Here is a 22,094-nt window from a genome sequence, read left to right on the forward strand (position 1 = left end):
GGGAGTTGATTCAAAGGTGGCTCTCAGCTTGTGGCCTTCCCTTCTCCCCAGGAAGAGAGCAATCCCCGGCCAACCTGGTTCTCTCTTGTTCCAGCTTTATCCGCAGCACCTGCAAAATAGGACAGGACAATGAAAGGGCATGCTCCTTTTGCTTTCTTCTCCCCTCATTTCAGCAGCTGTAGCATTGAGCCTTGCTCTCCGTTCTCGGGGGGTCGGGGGGAGCAGCCTCAAGTTTCCTTCTCCAAGGCTTAGAGCTGGAGGGTAGGTGGGGGAAGGGTCAGAATGTGACTAAAGAGGCCCTAGGATGGGAGATATTTCTTCCTTTGGCTTCATCTTTAGTGGAATGAGCATCCATAGGAAATCTGGCTTTTTGCCAATATTAGCCCAAGGCAAACCCCACTTTGTACCCATGGGGAGTAATGACAGGGCATTCCTATCACTGTTAGCTTCTGAGATGATGTTACTTGCTTTTCTAGCCTTTTGCTCCTTTTCTATCAATCATCTTCATAGAACCCATTGCCATTTGTAAAGATCTTGTTTCTTTAATTGTCTCTCTGCCTGTAGGACATAAACTCTATGAGAGTAGGGACCACTTAGCGATATATCTCATTGTACACAGAAATTGCTCAATTAATATTTGTGGACTAATTGGATTAAAAATACTAACTCTGTCTCTTGTGGCCATGGTAACACTGCTGAACCCTGTTTGAATTATAAGTTGAGGAATCTGAGTTCTGTTGCTAAATTCTTGGTCCCAAAGAAGTAAACTGTAGAGTCTATTGCTTGAGAACACCAAGATACAGGAGGGGAACAGAAGAAAGAACTAACAACTGACATTAACTCAGGAAGTCTGGCTGCTGTCAACTCCAATTATGCAGGTTTGGATCTGCAGCCATACTTTTGGATGCTCTCTGGGACCCAGGAGAAAGATGTAATTGGATGAGATGGTATTTTGTGCTCAAATATGTATATATGTGTGTTGGTACTGGGGTTTGTCCCTTGGCTTTTTTTGCTCAATGCTGGCACTCTTCCAGGTGAGCCACACCTCTACTTCTGGTTTCTTGGTGGTTAATTGGAAATAAAAGTCTCATAGACTTTTATGTATGGGGTGGCTATATATTGCAATTCTCAGATGTCAGCCTCCTGAGTAGCTCTAATCACATTTGTAAGCCACTGGTGCCTGGGTGACATGGTACTTGAATGGGTAGTGTGGTGGGCTAAGGATCTAGAATGAGAACCACTTGGTTCCAGGAAAGGAAGACCTTGGGGCCTAGGTTTGTTGCATCCACCACCAGAGTGGCTCATAAATTTCCAACTACTTGATTGTAAGTGACTAATTGCCTTCATTTCTGGGAAAGTATTGTAGGATGTGTCCTTTAGTGCAATCCCCAACATTCTTTCCCATAGCCTATTCCCATACCAACAACAGTGTGTGGAGCTAGCAATCAAATCAGAACAGATCAAGGCCATCTTCCTTAGGATTTCCTATGACTTCTCAGGGCCTCTATCTCTTGCCTCTGTTTCTGGCTCATATGAGTTTACTGGCCCACTATAGGGAGGCCTGGAGAGAAGGGTGGATTGTAATGGAAGAATTGACTTGGGCAAGAATAGTTGCTCTACCAACTGTTAGAGCAGGCCAGACCTACCAGCATGTTCAATTCATAGCAGTACACTTGGCTAGGAGACCTACATTTCTTAATGCACTCCAATCATGTCATCAATGTTTGAAAATGTTCTCTTATTCTTGTTCTCAAAAAGTGAGCAAATGCAGTCATATTCAAGGTACATTATGTAAAAATGACTATGTTAGGGCAGGGGAGATGATAAGGGAAATGGGGGAGAACAAAGGAAGGGAAGCATTGAACTTATATAATCTCACTTATGGAATTGTAACCCCTTTATACAACTACTTAATAATAACAATTAAAAATGCAAACAAAAAGTACTCCTAAACTTTTTAGGAGGTGGAAAGACAGAGGAACTCACCAGAAGGACCCTGGAGGCCAGGAGGTCCTTGAGGTCCAGGAGGACCAGGAGGACCAGGTGGTCCCATAACAGTTGTTCCTGGAATTCCAGGAATTCCTGGGATCCCTGGGGGTCCCTGGGGTCCTGGAGGTCCTGGAGGTCCTGGGGGACCATTGGGCCCAGGTGGCCCTGCCTTCTTTCCTGAAAAACAAGATCCAGTATTACATTTATAGTTACATTTCCTGTCAAGAGTGTGCTGTCAGGAATTGCACAGACTTAGAATGACACAAAGTCAGTCCTCTTGGAGTTCATGCCAAAGAGCTAAAAACCTTTTTTGTTTGGTCAGTTGAGGGGCTGACTTCAACTCAGGGTCTTTGTGCTGTCCCTGAGTGTGTTTTCCCAAGGCTAGTGCTCTACCACTTGAGCCCAAGCTTCACTTCCAATTTTTCTGATGGTTAATTGGAGATAAGAATCTCACAGACTTTCTTGCCTGGGCTGGCTTCAAATCTCAATCCTCTAGCCTCCTGAGTAGCTAAGATTATAGGTGTGAGCCACCACCACCTGGCTAGGAGCCAGAGACCTTTATCACACATAACCTTTCAGCCTGAGATAGAGAAATAAATGGCCTTCAAGGAGCTCAGTCTAGTAGGGAAATAGTCATAGTCATTGAAAAGTGATACACTAGTGGTAGGGACCAAATGCTGAAGAGGTCAGGGGATGCTTCAAAAAGGAGGTCATATTTCAGCTGAGTCCAAAGTAGGGGAACTACCAAGCAGTTAGACCTATGGATCACTTGATGGTTCTTTTCTAGAATGGGGCTATTGTCAAAAGAGTATGGGACTTTCATGTTCACTACCCAGTTTGGTGGACTTGATAAGGATCACAAGAGGAAGGTGGACAGTGTGGCTTCAGGAACACTCTGACAGGAGTCAGGATGTTCAGGGAGTAGGGGCAGGTCTAGCTGAGAATGAAGAAGGGGAAGGAGTTTGGGAGATGGGGTGGATGGTAAGGGAGGGTAGCGGAGAGGGAGAGCTTGAGGATATTGAGAAATAATAGGAAAGAAGGGGAGTTGGAGCGGAGAGAACTAAAGGGGAGGCACAGGCTTTGTTTCTCAGATGACCTCTCTAAACTCTATTTTTAAAGATCTGTGGGAATGGAAATTCTGAAAACTCCCTTGGATACACATTTTAGTGTTTATAACCCCTCACTGCTCAGTTAGAAAGTCCTCTGGTATATTTAACTGAAATCCCTCCTGTGGCAGTTTGAACTTTCATTCTACTCTTTGTATAGAGAAAAACAGTTATAGGCACATGTATAAAACCTTTCATATGCTCAAAGATATTAGGGTTACCCATCAACCTTCATTTTTATAAGCATTAAGTAATCTACCCTCCTGGAATCTTTTCTGAGAGGCTGTATTCATTAATATACTATTTGTCATGGCCACAAATGTCTTACCTTTTCCTTCTTACTGTTCTGCTAGAACAGCCATCACCCCTCCTACTTCATATTCCATTCATCCCAATATTCCCACCACAATATACTCATGTTAAGTGAGTCGTAACTGTTGTCTCGACCCAAGTCTTCAGTTCCTTCCATTGACTTGTTCTGCTCTGAGCATACACGCTTGAGGACTGCAGGTGATTATTCCATTCCATGGATTATAGTCTCTTCACAATTTGAGGAAGTTCTAAAAATGGAAGCCTTTTGCCAGTCATTATCACTATGTCCTTACTTAAGGTAATTTCTGGTAATACTGGGGCTTGAACTCAGGGCCTGGGCACTCTCTCTTAGCTTTTTTTCTCAAGCCTGATGCTGTACCACTTGATCCATACCTCCACTCCTGGCTTTTTGGTGAATAATTGGAGATAAGAGTCTCATAGACTTTTTTGCCTGGGCTGACTTCAAATTGTAATCCTCACATCTCAGCCTCCCGATTAACTAGAATTCAGTGAGCTATTGGTGCCCTGCCTGTAAGGTAATTTCTTAGAATTTTAAATACAAGTTATTTACTGCCAAGAGTAAACTGTCAGGATTGTGTTACCAGGAGTTTTAGACACTTAATGATGCTCTCTAAGTTTAAAGTTTTGCTTTAAAACCTTACTGGCTCCAACTCTCTTCTCCTCAGACACTTAGCCTGGAGAATCCTATCCTGATTTATCAGAACCTCCTGTAAGACTAATGTTTCAGTGGGAGGAAATGAGGGAGGGGGTAACACTGTTCAAAAAATGCACTCATAAGTAAAGTATACTTATGTAACTGTAATCCCTTTGTACATCACCTTTACAACAAAATTAAATAAAAAACAATGTTTCACGTTCAAGAAACCAAATACTCATGACAAGGTCATTCAAAAAGCCAACTGTCCAAGTCTAACCACATCTGTGTTTGGATGCAGAATGCAGATCATTATGGGATCTCTTTCCCAGGGAGCAAAGAAAGAAAGCTCCATAGAACATTTCTGCTACTCATTTTAGTTGTGAAGACCTAGAGGCATGAGTTTTAGAATTTTCCCTGCACGTAAACATGAAAGATTGGATCTGCCCAGTTTCTAGATCTAGCCAATTTGAAGACGTTGAACAGAAAACCATCCCTCTTCAGATTTGGGAAGTTTCCAAATCAGGCTTAGTCAGTTCTCAAGTTTCAATTCTAGCTAGTGTAGTGGAAAGAACACAGAATCTGTACTTAGGAGATAAGGAGGTAAGCCCCTCTCTGCCATAGATGTGCTTTCGGTAAATCCCTTCCTCTTCTTGAGCCTTAGTTTCTCCATCTGTGAAAAGAGGAGCTTGATTGTGATGATTTCTCTGTTTCCTCTTGAAATTGAGGTTCCACAAGCAGAACTGACCTATCTCTGACAGTCAGGGAACTTTTCTAACTTTACTATAAGTTTGCTTCTCCCTCTTCATTTTTTTGGAGGGGAGGAGGAGTAGGCACAGAGGAAGGTGTATGTTAGATCATCTCTGGTCCTTGCATTTTCAGGCCTAACAGATTGTCTAGCTAGAGTGTGTTCTGTGGGTAACACATACTGCACCTTGAAGGAAGTGAGTCCTCTGTAATTACTTAATGTAATTGAGGAATAATTACAGCCAGACACTCCTCCATTACAAGATAATAATGCTTGCTGTATAAACAGAGGATGTTCACGTATGAAAATGTTAGAAGGCATTTGAATAAACACTTCTGCTGCAATCTAGTTCTGCAGCTGGCTTCTGCCTTTTTGGAATCAGACAAGTGTGTTTTTCTTGCTTGTATACTTACAGGAAGTTTGATTCAACAACCTGTTGATCAAGATGGTTGAATTCTGTCTTCAGACTTTCCAACTTTAATAGAACATTTCATGATACACATTCCCACTTAGAAAGTTACCCTGTATAGTCTTAGATGAACAAATGCATTATTCCTTTTTTACGTGTGCTGCTTCTGGGGCTTGAACTCAGGACCTGGGTACTGTCCTTGAGCTTGTTTTGCTCCAAGGTAGCACTCTACCACGTGAACCACAGCTTTACTTCTGGCTTTTTTGGTGGTTAATTGGAGATAAGAGTCTCATGGACTTTTTTCACCTGGATGGCTTCTAGACTTAGTCCTCAGATCTCAACCTCTTGAGTAACTAGGATTCCAGGTGTGAGCCACTGGAGTCCTGTTCAATATTCCTTTTAAAGCTATATTTCATCCAAGGGGTATTTCCTTAACCTTTCAGGTAAATCACAAATATTGAAAAAAATAATCAAAAACAAATGAATGAGAGAGAAGGGGATAAAGGGAAAACTGAGGAAGAAAGGGAAGGGAGAGAGAGAAATCGTGATAGTTGTGGGGGTAGGAAAACTCTACTAAAGGGGGAAAATTAAGTGAACAATTTACCTCTTCAGGCATGTGCCTATTCACTGTGTTCAAGGAAATCCATATTAAATGGATTCTAAATCACTTGTAGCCCAAGTAAGTGTTTAAGGTTTATGTGCAGTCTTTTCCCAGTAATGTCCCATGCACAATGTAGCCTTGCTGGGCAATGATGTGAGTTATAATTTCTATATTAAAAGTCAGTGACAAGGGTTAAGAACTAAATGTTTGAAAAATCAAACTCATTTTCTTAAGAGAGTATCTTGCCCAGCCCCTCCAGAGTAAAAAGGTTTTCTCACTGACTCTAGCTCTATGGCTGTTTTCTATCCTGGCTTACCTTGAGTCTTGAGAAGGTCAGGCCCTTCCTCAACATCTTTACAGGAGGAATGCAAGTTTTACCTGTTGACCAGGGAGCTTCAAGGAACCCCAGAACTTCAGTGTTCAGAAAAATAGTAGTCTGAAACTGAAAGTAGTCTTTCTGGGCCTAGTTTGAAGTTCATAATTTATTCTAGAAAGCTCTATAAATATTTTTTCCTTGTGATACTGGGGTTTGAACTTGTGGCCTCATGCTTGTTAAGTACACACTCTACTACTTGAGACACTTCATTGTCCCTTTGTATGTTTTGAGATAGGACCTCACTTTATACCTGGGTCAGCCTGGGCTTCCCACTCTCCCCCTCCCCCCGCTGCCCCCAGTCCTAGGGCTTGGACTCAGGGCCTGAGCACTTTTCCTGGCTTCTTTTTGTTCAAGGCTAGCACTCTACCACTTGAGCCACAGCACCACTTCTGGCCTTTTCTATATATGTGGTGCTGAGGAATGGAACCCAAGGGCTTCATGTATATAAGGCAAGCACTCTATCACTAGGCCATATTCCCAGCTCCAGCCAGGGCTTTGATACTGCTCTTGTGCTGCCTTGCATTGATGGCATGACAGACTCACACCACTGCGTAGCCATTGGTAGAGATGGAATCTCACCAATTCCCGCCTCCCCCCCCCCCGCCCACACCCAAGTTGCCTTGAACCAGGATCTCCCATCTCCACCTCCCAAGTAGCAAGGATTGCAGCCTTGGGTTACTGTGTCCAATATATAAATCTTTATTTTATTTATTTATTTATTTTTTGTCAGTCCTGGGCTTTGGACTCAGGGCCTGAGCACTATCCCTGGCTTCTTTTTGCTCAAGGCTAGCACTCTGTCACTTGAGCCACAGCGCCACTTCTGGCCATTTTCTATATATGTGGTGCTGGGAATTGAACCCAGGGCTTCATGTATACAAGGCAAGCACTCTTGCCACTAGGCCATATTCCCAGCCCCCCAACATATAAATCTTAACAGACAGAATCATTTCCTTTAAAGCATTTTAATTAAAAAACCCATTCGTTTTATACTATTTTCCTCCCAGGCCCCAAATCTAGAGATAGTGAATAGGTACATAAAGTTGTTTCACAGTTGGTTCTTTTAGTGCTAAGGAGTGCACCATATTTTTCTAGTCCTGCCCTTGGAGCCTGTTTTGACTTTGGATTCTCATTTTCAAGTAAGCAACCATTTCTATGAGTCTTTTGGTCAGTCTCAACTCAGGTACAATGCGGACTTACTGAACCAACAAGAACACAGTAGAACTGTCCAAGTAGAAGCTTCTTTAAAAAGGCTAAAGGATCAAAGTAATTCTGTAGCCTATTTTTTTTTCCATCACAGAGAAAATGATAATGACTCAAATCAAGATCTACTTTTCTAATCATCTGGGAAGCTGAAGAAATCAAATAATGCCATCTTTTCATGGGTAATACATCTTTTTCTCTGTAAGCCGTTTTAGGTCTTCTTTCCTACCGATAACTGACTTAATAAAAGTAGAAAGAAAAAAGAGTGGTTACAGGAAAAGTAAGGAGAATGAAGGAAGGAGATGTAAATGAAATTGGAAGAGAGAGCAAGAATGAGGAAAAAACATGTGTTGCTACAGAATCAATTCTGTTTTTTATAGATCATCACTGAAGAATTATTTCTTGTTCTTTAGAAACTACAATATTCAATGGCATCACATGATGAAATAAAATAATGAGCAATCAAACACTGAAAGAAACAAATATAAAATCTTACTTCCATGTTTTGTTCTTTTGATTAGTTTGTAAAACACCATATTGACATGATATGTTTTATAAAATCAAGAGTTCAACTTACCCTTCTTTTTGTTTTTAACAGGACCTATGAGAAACAGAAATGAAAAATTGAGTCAGTGGAAAGTAACAAAAATTGTTTTTCTCTAAGGCAGTCACTAAGAGAAGTCCCTCAAATACTACAAATTTAAAGATGTCCTTCAGCCAAGGGTCAGATTTTTGGTAAAGAATCTACCAACTATCAAGCCTCTTCAGGCAGTCTGTTTTCTGACTGTTGATGCCACAAAAATTATAAGAAAATTTCTTCTGGAAGTGGGAAGATATGTGTGAAAGAATGGGACGTTCCAGAGAGATGAAATGCCCAGAAACGCACAACTCAACAACCCTAGGACGGCATTCCATTAATTCTGCAAGTCCTGAGGTTGAAGAGTCATGCATTCAGGTATGAATCTCATATGAAGTCTTATGGTGAAACTGGAAAAAGTGTTTTAAAAAAGGGAGGTTTTTATAGCAGGAACACAGCAGCAGTAGTTTATTTTTACTCATTTCCTTATTGTGATTTGTTAGTTATTAAAACAGTGCCAACAATAAAACACTCATGTGGGGGCCACATGTACTCCCAGTGCAATTTACCAGAACTTAACAAATGCTTTAAAGGAGGTGTCAACAATTTCATCAGCAGTAAAATCCCATGCATTTTCTTGCAAATTGTTTATTTGAGGGGATCCAGGGTCTTGCTCTACAGCCCAGAATGGCCTCCATCTCAAGATTTTCCTATCTCTGTCTCTTGAGTACGGGGATTATAGGCTCATGCAATCATTCCTGGCCTTGAAAATTGCTTTTAAGGAAAACAATTTTAATCAATAGAGGGAATTTGGGAAATCTAATGCTTTTCTAATATAGTTAGACAACAACCACTCCCTAGACACACGCAGTTTAGATCTCTCTTAGTCATTTTCTCTCCTAGGGACCCAATTCTCTTCATTCTGCAGATGGATCTTTCTTTAGATACAGGTATTTAAAATCTGTTCCAAGCACGCACATAGACAATTTTGTACAACATTAAATTGCTGTCAATGCCCTCAGGAGCTTACAAAAGAACAACAAATAGTTGTATATTATCTTATATTTTATAAAGCATATTGTCTCATTTCATCCTTGCAACAAGTCTGGAATAATATCTACCTATGAAAGCAGGCTATGTTAGAGGTCAGAAAACAGATCTAACATTTACAGCTTCCAGTGTGACCATCAGAGCTACACGTGATACTTGAAAAAAACCTCCAATATTTGTATAGACTTCCCTAGCAGAAAAAATATGCAACAGTAGATGTCTTAAATTGAGTTGTGCAACTGGATGTACTTCCAGTACTTTCTCTCCACCCCCCCTTCCAGCCTTTATCTTCTTTTAACAGCTTTGCACATGCTTGAGAATGGGGCAAGGAAGCAAGAAATTCAACCTGAGAAGGGGCTCCTCCTTGCCTTCCTTGAACAGCAGTGCTACTTAGGAAAGGATTTACTCAGAAATGGCCCAGCCCCACCTGCCAGTAGCCAGTCAGCCACCACAGCCACCACACCCAACTCAGCCATGGATAGCAGTAGGATGACAGCAGTTGCAGCTACCTGACTTCATAGCCGATGCTAGGTCTGGTAAAGAATTTTCTTTTCTCTTCCTTTCCCCCCTCCCATCCCTCCCTCCCTTTCCTTCCATCTTTCCTTTATGTTCTCTTTCTTCTTTTTGTGACACTACAGATATAATCCAGAAACTTAAACATGCTAAGACAAGCTGCTCTACCTCTTGAGCCTCCCCCACCCACAGACTGTTATATTATACTTTGAGGAAATTAGGCCATCACCAGCCAACTAGTCTTTATTGACAGTGCCTTTTGGAAGGTAACACAGTAAATAGTGAAAAAAACCCATCATCTTCAAAAAACTTGGAAGTTGAACCAAAAAATTACTAGAGAGATATATCCCAGGTAGTTGAGGGGGAAGTTTTTCCTGGAGGAAGTTTGACTTAAAGGCACAAATGAAATGAGAGAAGATCTTTCACATTTCAAACTTCTATCATAGGCATGCGCACACACACACACACACACACATACATACAAACACATACACACATACACACATAAAGAGGAACAAAAGAAAAATAGCTTATTTAGGTACCCACAAATAGCCACTATTACCATTTTATGCATATGTAGAAATTGTCTATGCATATAAATATGTAGTTTTACAAACTTGGATCAAATTAAAAATGTTTGATAATGCGTGTGTGTGTGTCTGTGTGTGTCTGTGTGTGCACATGAGAGTATTTGGGCTTGGACTCAGGGCCTGGGTGTGGTCCTTTAGGTTTTCACGCAAGGCTGGTGCTTCACCACTTGAGTTGTAGCTCCACTTTGGTAGCTAATTGCAGAGAAGAGTGTCATAGACATTTTTTGCTTGGGTTGGCTTTGAGCCAGCCTCCTGAATAGCTTTGGATCAAAAGTAGGGGTCACCAGCACCTGAGTCTTAAAATCTTCTTTTAAATTTTTTTGGCATAGTGATAGGACTTAAAACCTATGGCTTGTGCATGCAAAGCAAGTGATCTGTTACTGAGCTGTTACCCAGCCTCCTTATGTAAATAAACGTACTTCTACATTGTCATTGCCTGGGCACTATAGGGGTATGAATTCCATGTCTCAAACTTGTTCAGTTTGCTTGTTTGGTCAGCATTCTACCACTTAGTCATGCCTCCAGTCTGACAATGACATTTTTATTTTTTATTTATTTATTTTTTTTGGCCAGTCCTGGGCCTTGGACTCAGGGCATGAGCACTGTCCCTGGCTTCTTCCCGCTCAAGGCTAGCACTCTGCCACTTGAGCCACAGCGCCGCTTCTGGCCGTTTTCTGTATATGTGGTGCTGGGGAATCGAACCTAGGGCCTCGTGTATCCGAGGCAGGCACTCTTGCCACTAGGCTATATCCCCAGCCCGACAATGACATTTTTAATATAGAGCACCTGCATTTAATTAATTGTCTGTGATAGATCTAGGTTGTTTCCTGTTTCTCATCATTATAAACAATATTATAGTTGACGGTTTTTCTTGTGTACATTTTTCTTTTTTGGTCCTGGGGCTTGAACTCAGGGCCTCATTGCTGTCCTTGAGCTTTGTCATGCAAGGCTACTGCCCCTCCACTCTGTGCCACAGTTCCACTTCTGGTTTTCTGGTGTTTAATTGGAGATAAGAGTCTCATAGACTTTCCTGCCCTGGCTGGCTTTGAACTGCAATACTAAGATCTCAGCCTCCGGAGTAATTAGGAAAACAGGTATGAGCCACTGGTGCCCAGCTTTCTTGTATACATTTTATATATTCATTAAAATCTTTTGCATAACATTATTAGAATTGTTTCTTTTGGATCAGAGTGTGAGAGACTTTCCTTTTATATATGGTCACTGTCTCCAGTCCTCCATAGTATAATACTATAAAAGTATCCCTTTATATTTTTTTCCTATTTTTATGCTTTCTTTTTATTTTTAAATCTATAATTAATCTAGCATAGATTTTGGTAAACAATGTGAGGAAAGGAGCTAAAATTAAAGTTTTATTTTCTCCCCAAATGGTCATCATGTGAAGAATACATAGAGGAAGAAGGGATCAAAGTCCTTTCTTTTACTTCATCTTTGGTCATGGAAGGGCTCTCAGAGACATTGTGTATATCCCTTGAGAAAAAAAAGACAATGTAAAGTCATTAGACTGTATCACATTTCCCATGAGTGCTAATGAGTACATCATTTCAGCAACACAGAGGCTTCTTTTTCTAACGTCACTCACTATTGCCAGTAAATCATTCTTACGAGTTTCAGCATGAGCATCTAACCCTGGGCTTTGAATCTGCTATGCTCATTGCTTTCATTTGAGGCCATTATAGTCTCCCAACTGACCGAGAGGAACTAGAAGATCTACCACTATTAGAGGTGAGTATCCTTACACAGAGCAAAAAGGGTAACTCCATTCTGAGTTCTGTAACACTTTAGATTTAGCTTCTACATATGTTTCAGAAACTTGTTCTTACATATTCAGAGCACTATCACTATTACATGTCTGTGTCAGTGGCAATAAGATACATTTCTACATCATTCCAATACCCCTTATTTGTAATCATTATGCTTTCTATATAAAAATGCATCACAGTGGGACAGAAGGCTGTGCAGTACCTGGGACTGCTTTGATAGAATGAAAATTGAGATCAGACAGGTTTTCATCAATGTAGGCAGGCAGTGTGCCTATCAGACGTTAAGAAAATGGTGTCTTGTAACAGGATCCGGGAGGGCTCTGGAGGCCAGTAGTAGAAGAAGCCAGTTCTAAACTCAACTGTAAAATGGTTATGACAAGTGATTTTTTTTCTTCTGATTTTTCATCTACACATTATCTCTTTTCAAGGCCTAGGATTCTGACCAAGAAGGATGATGTAAAACCAACAAGCTAGAATTCTGTGGCCAATAAAATTATTCTTCAAAATATGAAGGAGAAATAGACCCTCAGACAAAATTGAGAGAATTCATTGTCAGTAGATCTGCCTTGGAAGAAATATTAACAGAAGCTTCTAAGAAGGAATATGATATAGGTCATTGGCTCTCTATAAAAAGGAAGTGAGTTAGAGGATAAATAAAAATATGTTACGTGATGATAACTGATGGATCTGTGAAACAAATGACAGCAATGTCAGAAGGGATAGGAGGGACACATTGGGAAGACTCTTCTCTAGGGCATTTGTACTACATGTGAAGTGGCAGAGTGTTATTTGAAGGTGGACATGAGCTAGTTCAAACAGTGGAGAAACCTATACATTAAAAAATGACAAACAATATGCTAACACAGGAGAGAAAATAGAGTAATAAGATGCTTAAAATCAAAGAAGGCAAGAAACGAGTGGAAGATAAGAAAGGAAAGGAAAAAGGTCAATGACTACAAAACTACTGTGATAGTAGACATTAACTCTGCTATACAAATAATCACTTTAAATGTAGATATTGTAGAAGCATGAGTTAAATATAAAGGCTAATGGCACATGCTTGTAATCTGAGCAGTTGGAGACCAGAGGCAGGAGGATCATAAGTCTGAGGTTAGGCTAAATTATATAACAAAACAAAACAAAAATCAAGCAACCAAACAAGCAAGCCCCATCAACCAGGATGTCAGAGTAGATTAAAAATAATTCCCAACTATATTAATGTAAATTTCTTTTAGACAATTTATAAAGACACTGGTAAGGGGATGACAAAGACATATGATGCCAACACTAATCAAAGATCAGTGATACTAATATCAGACAAAGCACACTTCAGAGCAAGGAAAATGATCAGGGACAAAAAGGATATTATATAATGACAAATTGGTCAAAACTCTGGAGAAAATAATAATCCTTATATGCGTATGCACCTACCAAAGAGAGCATCAAAATATGCGTGGCAGAGTGATGAAACTGTGAGAACTAGACAGATCCACTATTACAGTGGATGAAGTGAAGATTTCAACATGCTTTCACTACTTGCCAGATCTAGCAAGCAGAAAATCAGAGAGTATATAGTTAGGCTGAATGGTTACCATGAGCAAACCAGATCAAATTGACATTTACATCATGCTTGTTTGAACATTACGCTGGCACATATTCATATTCTTCTCAAGTTCACACAGAACACTGACCAAGATAGATCACTTTCTGGTCTATAAAACCTACCTCTACAAATTTAAAATATGCAGTCACATCACAATAGAATAAAACTAGAAATCAGTAACAGAAATACACCTGGAAGATTCCAAACTACTTAGAAATTAAACATCACACTTGTAGATAATACATTTAGTTAAAAAGTCTCAAGAGAAATTTTAAAATAGTTTGAACTAAATAGAAATGAAAATAAAATCTATCAAAATGTGTGAGATGTAGCAAAAGCAGTGCTGAGAGGGAAGTTTGTATCATTTCATGCATATAATAGAATAGGAGAAAATTCTAAAATAAATGTCTAAGCTTCCAACCTTAGGAAACTAGAAAAAAGAACAAACTCAAATGAAGCTATGAAAAAGAAACTAAATAATAGCTATCGGAGCAGAAATAAATGATGTTAAGAACAGAAAAGTAATAGAAAAAAATGAATGAAAGCTGGTTCATTGAAAAGATCAATAAAATAGATAATCCTTTACTCAGGGCAACAGAAGAAAGGGAGAAAACACAAGTTACTAAGAGTAAGAAAATTGAAGAGGATACCATGGTCACAAAAAAGATTAAAAAAAATTACAAGGAAGCCACTACAGACTGTTGTTTCTCTTGGATATAGATACAACCATCTTCGATAAAATATTAGCCAATCAAATCTTAACAAAGTACTGAAAGAATTTACACCAAAACTGTATATTGTAAGCATGTCTCCTAAATGTTCAGGTATTGGAAATTTGGTCCCTCATCACCACTGTTTAGAGGCAAGACCTTTGGGAAATGACTGGGCCATCTTATTAATGGCTATCATGGGAATGCCTTTTAAAAAATAAATAAAAGTGAGTTCTATCTGATTTGCTTTCTCTGTCATGCCATGCAATGCCCTCTGCCATGCCATGACCCACAGGAAAGCTCTCACCAGCTATTAACATCACATTCTTGGACTTTCTAGCTTTTGGAATGGTGAGCCAAAGAAATTTTTATTCTTTATAATTTACCCAGTCTCTGCTATTTTGCTGATAAATCTGCTGAGAAATCATTCTAAGAATAATAAGGTGGGATTTATGCCTGGCTGTGCTTGCATTCAAAAACCAATTAATGTCATCTGGGAAAACAAGAAAAAACACCAAATGATCATATCCATAGTTGAAGAAAATGTCTAATAAAATTCAACCATCTCTAATGGTGAAAAATTTTCAGAAAAGAAGGCACCTATGTAGGAAATCTCAAGGAATCCACTAGAAGTCAGCTGATGCTGCATATGAATTTCTACTTTTTCCCCCCTTTGGAAAATAGACTTACATGGGAAGCATCTCATTTTTTTCTTTCTATTCTTCTATATCCAAAACAGAAGGCATAGTATAATCATACTACAGGGTCCATCACATCTTCTTAATGGAAAGGTTATATATGCCACTTTTCATCCAGCTTTAGCAAAGTGTAAAAAACACTCATGTGCTGTGTATGGCTCCACAAAACTCATTTAGGGAGATGAATAGAGTTCCATTACTGGCCTCAAACTTGTGTTTTCTTCCTTTTAGGAAATACTAGAGTTAGAATCAGAGCCTCAGGCTTACTAGTTAGTTGCTCTACCACTGAGCCATACTCTCAGCCTTTTTTGAACATTACTTTGAGATAGGGTCTCATTTTTTTGTCTGGGAACTTGCCTGGACTGCATACACTTAATGCATGTTTCCTGCTATAAACAAGATGATAGGCACATGCCATTGTATGCAATTATTGGTTGAAAAGGAGTCTTATGAAGTATTTTTGCATGGATTGACTTTAAACCATTATTCTAACTGATCTCAGCTCTAGAGAAGCTAAGATTACAGATGTGAACCACTATACCTGGCTTCTTTCTTTAAAAGACATTTTTTATTTGATATTTTTTTGCACCCAGGGTCTTCCATATAGCCCAAGATGGCCTTGAATTCACATCTTCCTCCTCAGCCTCCTAAGTACTGGAATTTCAGTCATAGAGCACCAGCCAGGCCTGTGTTGTTTTCTGCCACTTTTTCAATGAAACTCAAGCACGCTTTCCCAGAGTAAGCTGCTGCACAATCTGGTTCTACTAAGAATGAGAAACATTTTAAAATACCAAATGCCCAAAGCCTTCTGAAAAAGTGAACAACAGCTTCCTTTTCTAAGAGAAAAATCCCTCCTTTCATCCAAAAAATGTGGATTTACACATGTAAAAATGTATATTTGTACAGAAACTGTGATGGTTTATTCACATATGAAATCAACTGTAATAACTTATCTTTATGACATCAAAGGTTTAAATGAAAAATTGGACCTTTGTTTTGGTCTAGAAAATCTATGTCATGTTTTAAGCCAGAATTTAGATGAGTATAGCTTTTAAGCATCTTTTTCATTTTGAATTATAAATATTTGGAATTCACTTCTATAGTTTCAACTGTGCTTATCACAATAGTGGCCCAAACTGGAAGACATTAAAAAAAACCCTGAAGTTATCCACTCTGGCTATTTGCTTAGTTTTCTTGTTTGTAACAAAAGAGAAAGATTTCACAAATGCCAGGAATCAAACACCTGTTTCAAATTAAACATTATCCTTCCGCTTGCAAAATAATTTCTTTATATCAAGCTGCACCAGAAGTCACATGTCAGTTCCTCTTTCCTTCCTGGAGAAGTCACCTGGCCAGTTGCATTCTAAATGCTTCTTGATTCTGAGAGAAGGTACAAAAGAATAACAATGGTTTCCATTCCAAACCACAGAGGTAATGTAGACAAAGAGGTCCATATATCAATAAGGAAAGTGGCTAAGGAAAAGAAGCAAGATTACCTGCTCAGGAAAGTAACATGGAAATTCTGACCAAGTTCTGAGCTGGGAATTTTGTTTTATGATGAATGAGGGGTTGAGTTGTGGTTCTAGTGGTAGACTGCCTCCCTAGCAAGTATGACATCCTGAGTTCAAATCATAGTATGGCCAAAATGAAAATAAATAAGTAATCAAACATAAATAAGCAGCTATGGTCAGGACAAGGTTCTTCCTGGGTGATATGATTCTTCATATGATCCAGCAGAAACATTGGCCTTCTTGGGGCTAGTCATTGGGTGCCTAACTTCACCATCTTTACTCCTTTCTAGAATATGCATTTTCGAAAGACACCTTGAGAGTTTCTTTTTAAAAAAAAATTCATTCCTTTATTGTCAAAGTGAAGTACAGAGGGGTTACAGTACAGTTTCATATACAGGGCAGTGCTTACATTTCTTATTCAACTTGTTGCCTCCTCCTTCATTTTTCCTCCACCTTCCCCCCTCCCCATCTCCCTCCCCCGCCCATGAGTTGTGCAGTTGGTTTACACCATATTGTTTTGTAAGTATTGCTGTTGCGTTGGTTTGTCTTTTTATCCTTTGTCTCTCGATTTTGATATTCCCTTTCCCTTCCTTAGTTCCAATACACATATATACACTATCCAGGGTACCAAAATCAGTTACAGTGACATCAAGGGTTAAACCATAGGAAAGAAAGACAAAAGAAAAAGGGCATAATTTCACATGGTATGTTGAAAATAACAACAGTGTTAAACTACTTGGTTCCATACTTGGAGTTCATTTCACTTAGCATCATCTTATGTGTTCATAGGTACATAGCTATTAAGCTATTGTGCTCTTCTGCTAAGATTATCCTAGACGTGTACTAATTATTCCCAACCATAGAGTCTATGTTTCTAGTGTCTGGCTCACTTCACTTCCTATGATTTTTCCCAAGTCCTTCAATTTCCTTATGAATGGGGCAATGCCATTCTTTCTGATAGAGGCATAGAATTTCATTGTGTGTATGTACGACATTTTCTTGATCCACTCATCTACAGAGGGGCATCTGGGTTGGTTCTATATTTTAGCAATGACAAATTGTTCTGTGATGAACATAGTTGCCTAATAGCTATGCTCTTATGAACGCATAAGATGATGCTAAGTGAAATGAACTCCATGTTATGGAAACGACTTTCAACATGCCATGTGAAACCATAGCTTCTATTATTGATGATCCTCTTGTATTCTCTTCTGGTGGTTGTACCTGCACTATCACTGTATCTCATCTGAGTACCCTGGATACTGTATATACTGGTATTAGATCTAGGGAAGTAAAAGGGAATCTCAAAATTGACAGACAAAGGATAAAAAGACAAATGACTCCAAAAGCAATACTTGGAAAATCATTTGGTGTAACCAACTGAACAACTCATGGGGTGGAGAAGCAAAGGGGGAGGGGGGAGGGGGGAATGAGGGAGGAGGTAACAAATAGTACAAGAAATGTACCCAAGGCCTAACATATGAAACTGTAACTTCTCTGTACATCACTTTGACAATAAATAAGAAAAAAAAAGAACTATTGGCCAACTCTGGAAAGCAGTATAGAGGTTCCTCAAAAGGCTAAACATAGAGCTCCCCTATGACCCAGCAACCCCATTTTGGGGCATCTACCCAAAAGATTACAAGCAAGACCACACCAAAGCCACCAGCACAACTATGTTCACCTTGAGAGTTTCTTAGAAAGTGAAACAGGGTCTTACTATATGACCTAGAAATCATAGGTACTTACAGATGTCAATAGAAACCTTATTCACAATTGGTAAGAATTATTAGCAACATAACATTTAATAAGTAAATGGATAAACAAAATGTGGTATATCCATACAATGAAATCCTACTCACCAGTAAAAAAGATATTGGCTTTAAAGCCACATGATGATATAGAAAGTGAAAAAGGCAGACTTAAAAAAAAACACATGCTGAATAATTCCAATCATATGACATCCTGGAAAGGGTAAAATTATGAGATAGTAAAAACATCAGTGATTGCCAAGGGTGAGAAAAGAGGGAATATACAGGAGCTCTGGGTTTCTGTTCAATTATCCTGTGAAAAAAACTCCTCTAAAATAGTTCAGAATCATAAAATTTAATTACTAAAACACCCACTAGTATAAAAGTAACCCCATACATGCTTGTCTAAGACCAGGATCTATATCCATTGCATCTTCTTCTCTATACCTCCTGCTCCTTTGCCATACACTATTGTTCTTGTCAAATTGCAATTTTCTAGTATGTATTTGTTCTACTTATTAGATTGTTAACTTCCTGAGGACAAGGGCTATGAATTATCCATCTCTATGTTTTCAGCTCCAAGAGTCCAGGAACTGACCCTTATTTTTTTCGCTCAAGGTTGGGGCTCTACCACTTGAACCATAGCTCCATTTCCAACTTTAATGGTTAATTGGGGATGAGAGTTTCATGGGCTTTTTTGCCTGGGCTGGCTTTGAACTGTGATCTTCAGATCTCAGCCTCCTGGGTAGCTAGGATTACAGGGCACCAGTGACCATCCAATAACACTTATTTTATGTGTTTGTTCAGTGAATAAATGAAAGACTGAAGGAAGTGGGAAACCAGCCATGTGATCCAAGATTCTTTAGATTCCCAGCTCACTGTATTGCCCATTTAATTTCAGTCATGCTAAGATTATGACTAATAGTCTCAAAAACTGGCTCTTTGTATAACGGGCATAATCCTTTCAATCTATAAATTTTCTGATTTAAATAAAGTGATGTGAATTTAATTTAAATTATTCCTTGGTTAAACAAGCAATAGTCCTAGCCTTCTTCCATTAAGTACAGAGCAATACCAGGAAACTGTTCATAGCCAACATTTCTTCAGTACCAATTAGTAAAGAAATAAAAACTAAAGGCCATAGCTGGCAGATGAAGAAGTATTAGACTGGAAACTTTTATTAACCAAAAGAAAAACAACTACAATATAGTCTGTGTTTCAAATCTTGGCATCCTAAGAGTTTATTTCATTTTCTATCTCACGCCATTAGAATTGTAAACAGAGAGACTGCACAAATACGTGTGGTAAGCCCAATACTTGTGAAGAAGATGGAAGCCATTAGCTTCAAAGAAGAGTGAGACTTCTCAATGAGAACCACATGGAATGCCCACACTCAGAACCCAGATTACAATTCCCACATCTGCTCCAAGCATGACAAAAAGGCCAAGAAAGGTAGGGTTGTGTAAATTGATCCCACCCCACTCCATCTCATCCCAATCTCAAGTATTTCTGATGTGAGAAGGCTTGCATGCTTCATTCAGGAATTTCCTTCACCTTTGTAGCAGGGGCCTACCCAAGAGCTTCAGGGTCCACAAGCATGATTTAAGTTAGGCAGCCACAAAACCTCACTGGTGCACTTCTGCCTTGGTTTGGTTAGGACTCAAAAATATTACTGTGGTAAAGGCTCTACTAAAACAGCTCCACCAACTGCTACCAATTTAGTAGCAAAAAGATGTTTCAAATTTCCATAAGGTAAAGGCTTCTTTATGTTTACCAAAGATGTTCCCAAACTGGCAAACACATATTCCTGCGAGGAGAGTAATCTGCAACGCTGTCTTTGGTCATTTTAGTGGTTAGGATGGAAAAAGTTAGGCCTAAGAACAGGAGACATATGAAAAAATGCTCTACATCACTGGCCATAAAAGAAATGCAAATCAAAGCAACATTGAGATTCCATCTCACCCCAGTAAGAATGTCATATATCAAGAAAACTAACAATAACAATTGTTGGAGGGGATGTGGCCAAAAGGGAACCCTACTTCATTGTTGGTGGGAATGTAAACTGGTTCAGCCACTCTAGCAAGCAGTATGGAGATTCCTCAGAAGGCTAAATATAGAACTCCCCTATGACCCAGCAGCCCCACTTTTGGGTATCTATCCAAAAGACCACAAACAAAATCACAGTAATGCCACCAGCACAACAATGTTCATCGCAGCACAATTTGTCATAGCTAGAATCTGTAACCAACCCAAATGCCCCTCAGTAGACGAATGGATCAGAAAAATGGGGTACATATACACAATGGAATTTTATGCCTCTATCAGAAAGAATGACATTGTCCCATTTGTAAGGAAATGGAAGGACTTGGAAAAAATTATACTAAGTGAAGTGAGCCAGACCCAAAGAAACATGGACTCTATGGTCTCCCTTATTGGGAATAATTAGTACAGGTTCAGGCAACTCATAGCAGAGCATCACAAGGCCCAAAAGCTATACCCTTATAAACACCTAAGACGATGCTAAGTGAAATGAACTCCATGTTATGGAGACAATTGTTATATCACAGTTGTAACTACTTTCAACGTCCCATGTGTATCTGTAGCTCCTACTATTGATGATGTTCTTGTATCACCTTCCTGTGGTTGTACCTACACTATCTCTGTAATCTTATCTGAGTATATTGGAAACCGTGTATACTGGTATTGGAACTAGGAAATTGAAAGGGAATACCAAAATTGAGAGACACAGGATAAAAAAAGACAAACAACTACAAAAGCAATACTTGCAAAACTGTTTGGTGTAAGTGAACTGAACACCTCAGGGGGGGGGGGAAACGGTACGGGGGAGGGGGGAGGAGGGTATGAGGGATAAGGTAACAAACAGTACAAGAAATGTATCCAATGCCTAACGTATGAAACTGTAACCTCTCTGTACATCAGTTTGATAATAAAAATTATTAAAAAAGAACAAAAATCTCTTTAGAGGATCAGAAAGATAATTGGAAGTTCAGTGGTTTAATGACATGGTTTGCACTATATTAGAAGGGATACCAGGGGCCCATGTGCTATCTTTTCAGGAAAAAGTGTTTCTTGGTCAGAGAGATTTGGAACCACGGGATTAAGCAAAATTAGATTTTTCACTGAAGACATTTCAGATCTTTCAGTACACTAATGGGAAATGTGACTCCTCAAGAAGGGATATAAAATGGGGGCAGTTCTCAAGTTTATTTCACCCTGGTACCTTTTCCAAGAAATAGATATTACATACAGAATTAAATTTAAAGGTTATACTGGTTATAAGAAAATATGAGGGTTGTGGAAACAGTCTGAGTTTTGTTGTCATCTATTCAAAATAAGAATTGAATTTTCTGATTCTAACTTTCACTACTTGTGTGATATTGGACAAGTTACTTTACCTCTCTGAATCAGTTTCATTATTTATGAAAATTAGCACAATAATATCTACTTTGAAAGACTTTTTTTTATAAGATCGCAGACTAAAGACATTTATCACATTCCTACATCTCCATCTCCACGAAGTAGTTATAGCTTCAGGTTCATGGCTTCAAGGAAATATGGGTGGTATAGAAAGGCCAGTATGAAGAGTAGACAGAGACCAGGGGAAACCCAGAAATATTACACTAAGTACCTCAGTCTGCCACACAGCTATTTCCCCAAGCAAAAGGGCTAAGCTGCAGACTATACTTTGCAACAAAAGTGCAAGCCCACAGAACTTCCATGGAAACTCAACCGACTTGGGGAGGAGGAACTGGAGCTTCCTTATGCCTGAGGCTGCTATCCAGTGAGATCTTCATCTAGTGAAATCCTGTGAACCATGAAAACTGCTTGTGATGTACCTTACTCATCCCATGTTACAGGCACAGCCTTGCCTACTTGGGTACTAGCTGCAAACA

General features: G+C 39.3%; 1 protein-coding gene across 1 annotated transcript in view; it reads right to left on the reverse strand.

The window, feature by feature from the left end:
• The window catches only part of Eda (ectodysplasin A), a 407,671-nt gene that overhangs the window by 6,256 nt on the left and 379,321 nt on the right, over window positions 1-22,094 (reverse strand). Inside the window, exons 4-6 of the mRNA XM_048335751.1 lie at window positions 7,974-7,997; window positions 1,987-2,166; window positions 75-109 (exon numbers count right to left, since the gene is read on the reverse strand). Of these exons, the coding sequence (XP_048191708.1) occupies window positions 75-109; window positions 1,987-2,166; window positions 7,974-7,997 (239 nt within the window). The remainder of the gene's footprint in view (window positions 1-74; window positions 110-1,986; window positions 2,167-7,973; window positions 7,998-22,094) is intronic.

This window comes from Perognathus longimembris, chromosome 28 (genome assembly GCF_023159225.1).
Source record: "Perognathus longimembris pacificus isolate PPM17 chromosome 28, ASM2315922v1, whole genome shotgun sequence".
NCBI classification, from domain to species: domain Eukaryota; kingdom Metazoa; phylum Chordata; class Mammalia; order Rodentia; family Heteromyidae; genus Perognathus; species Perognathus longimembris.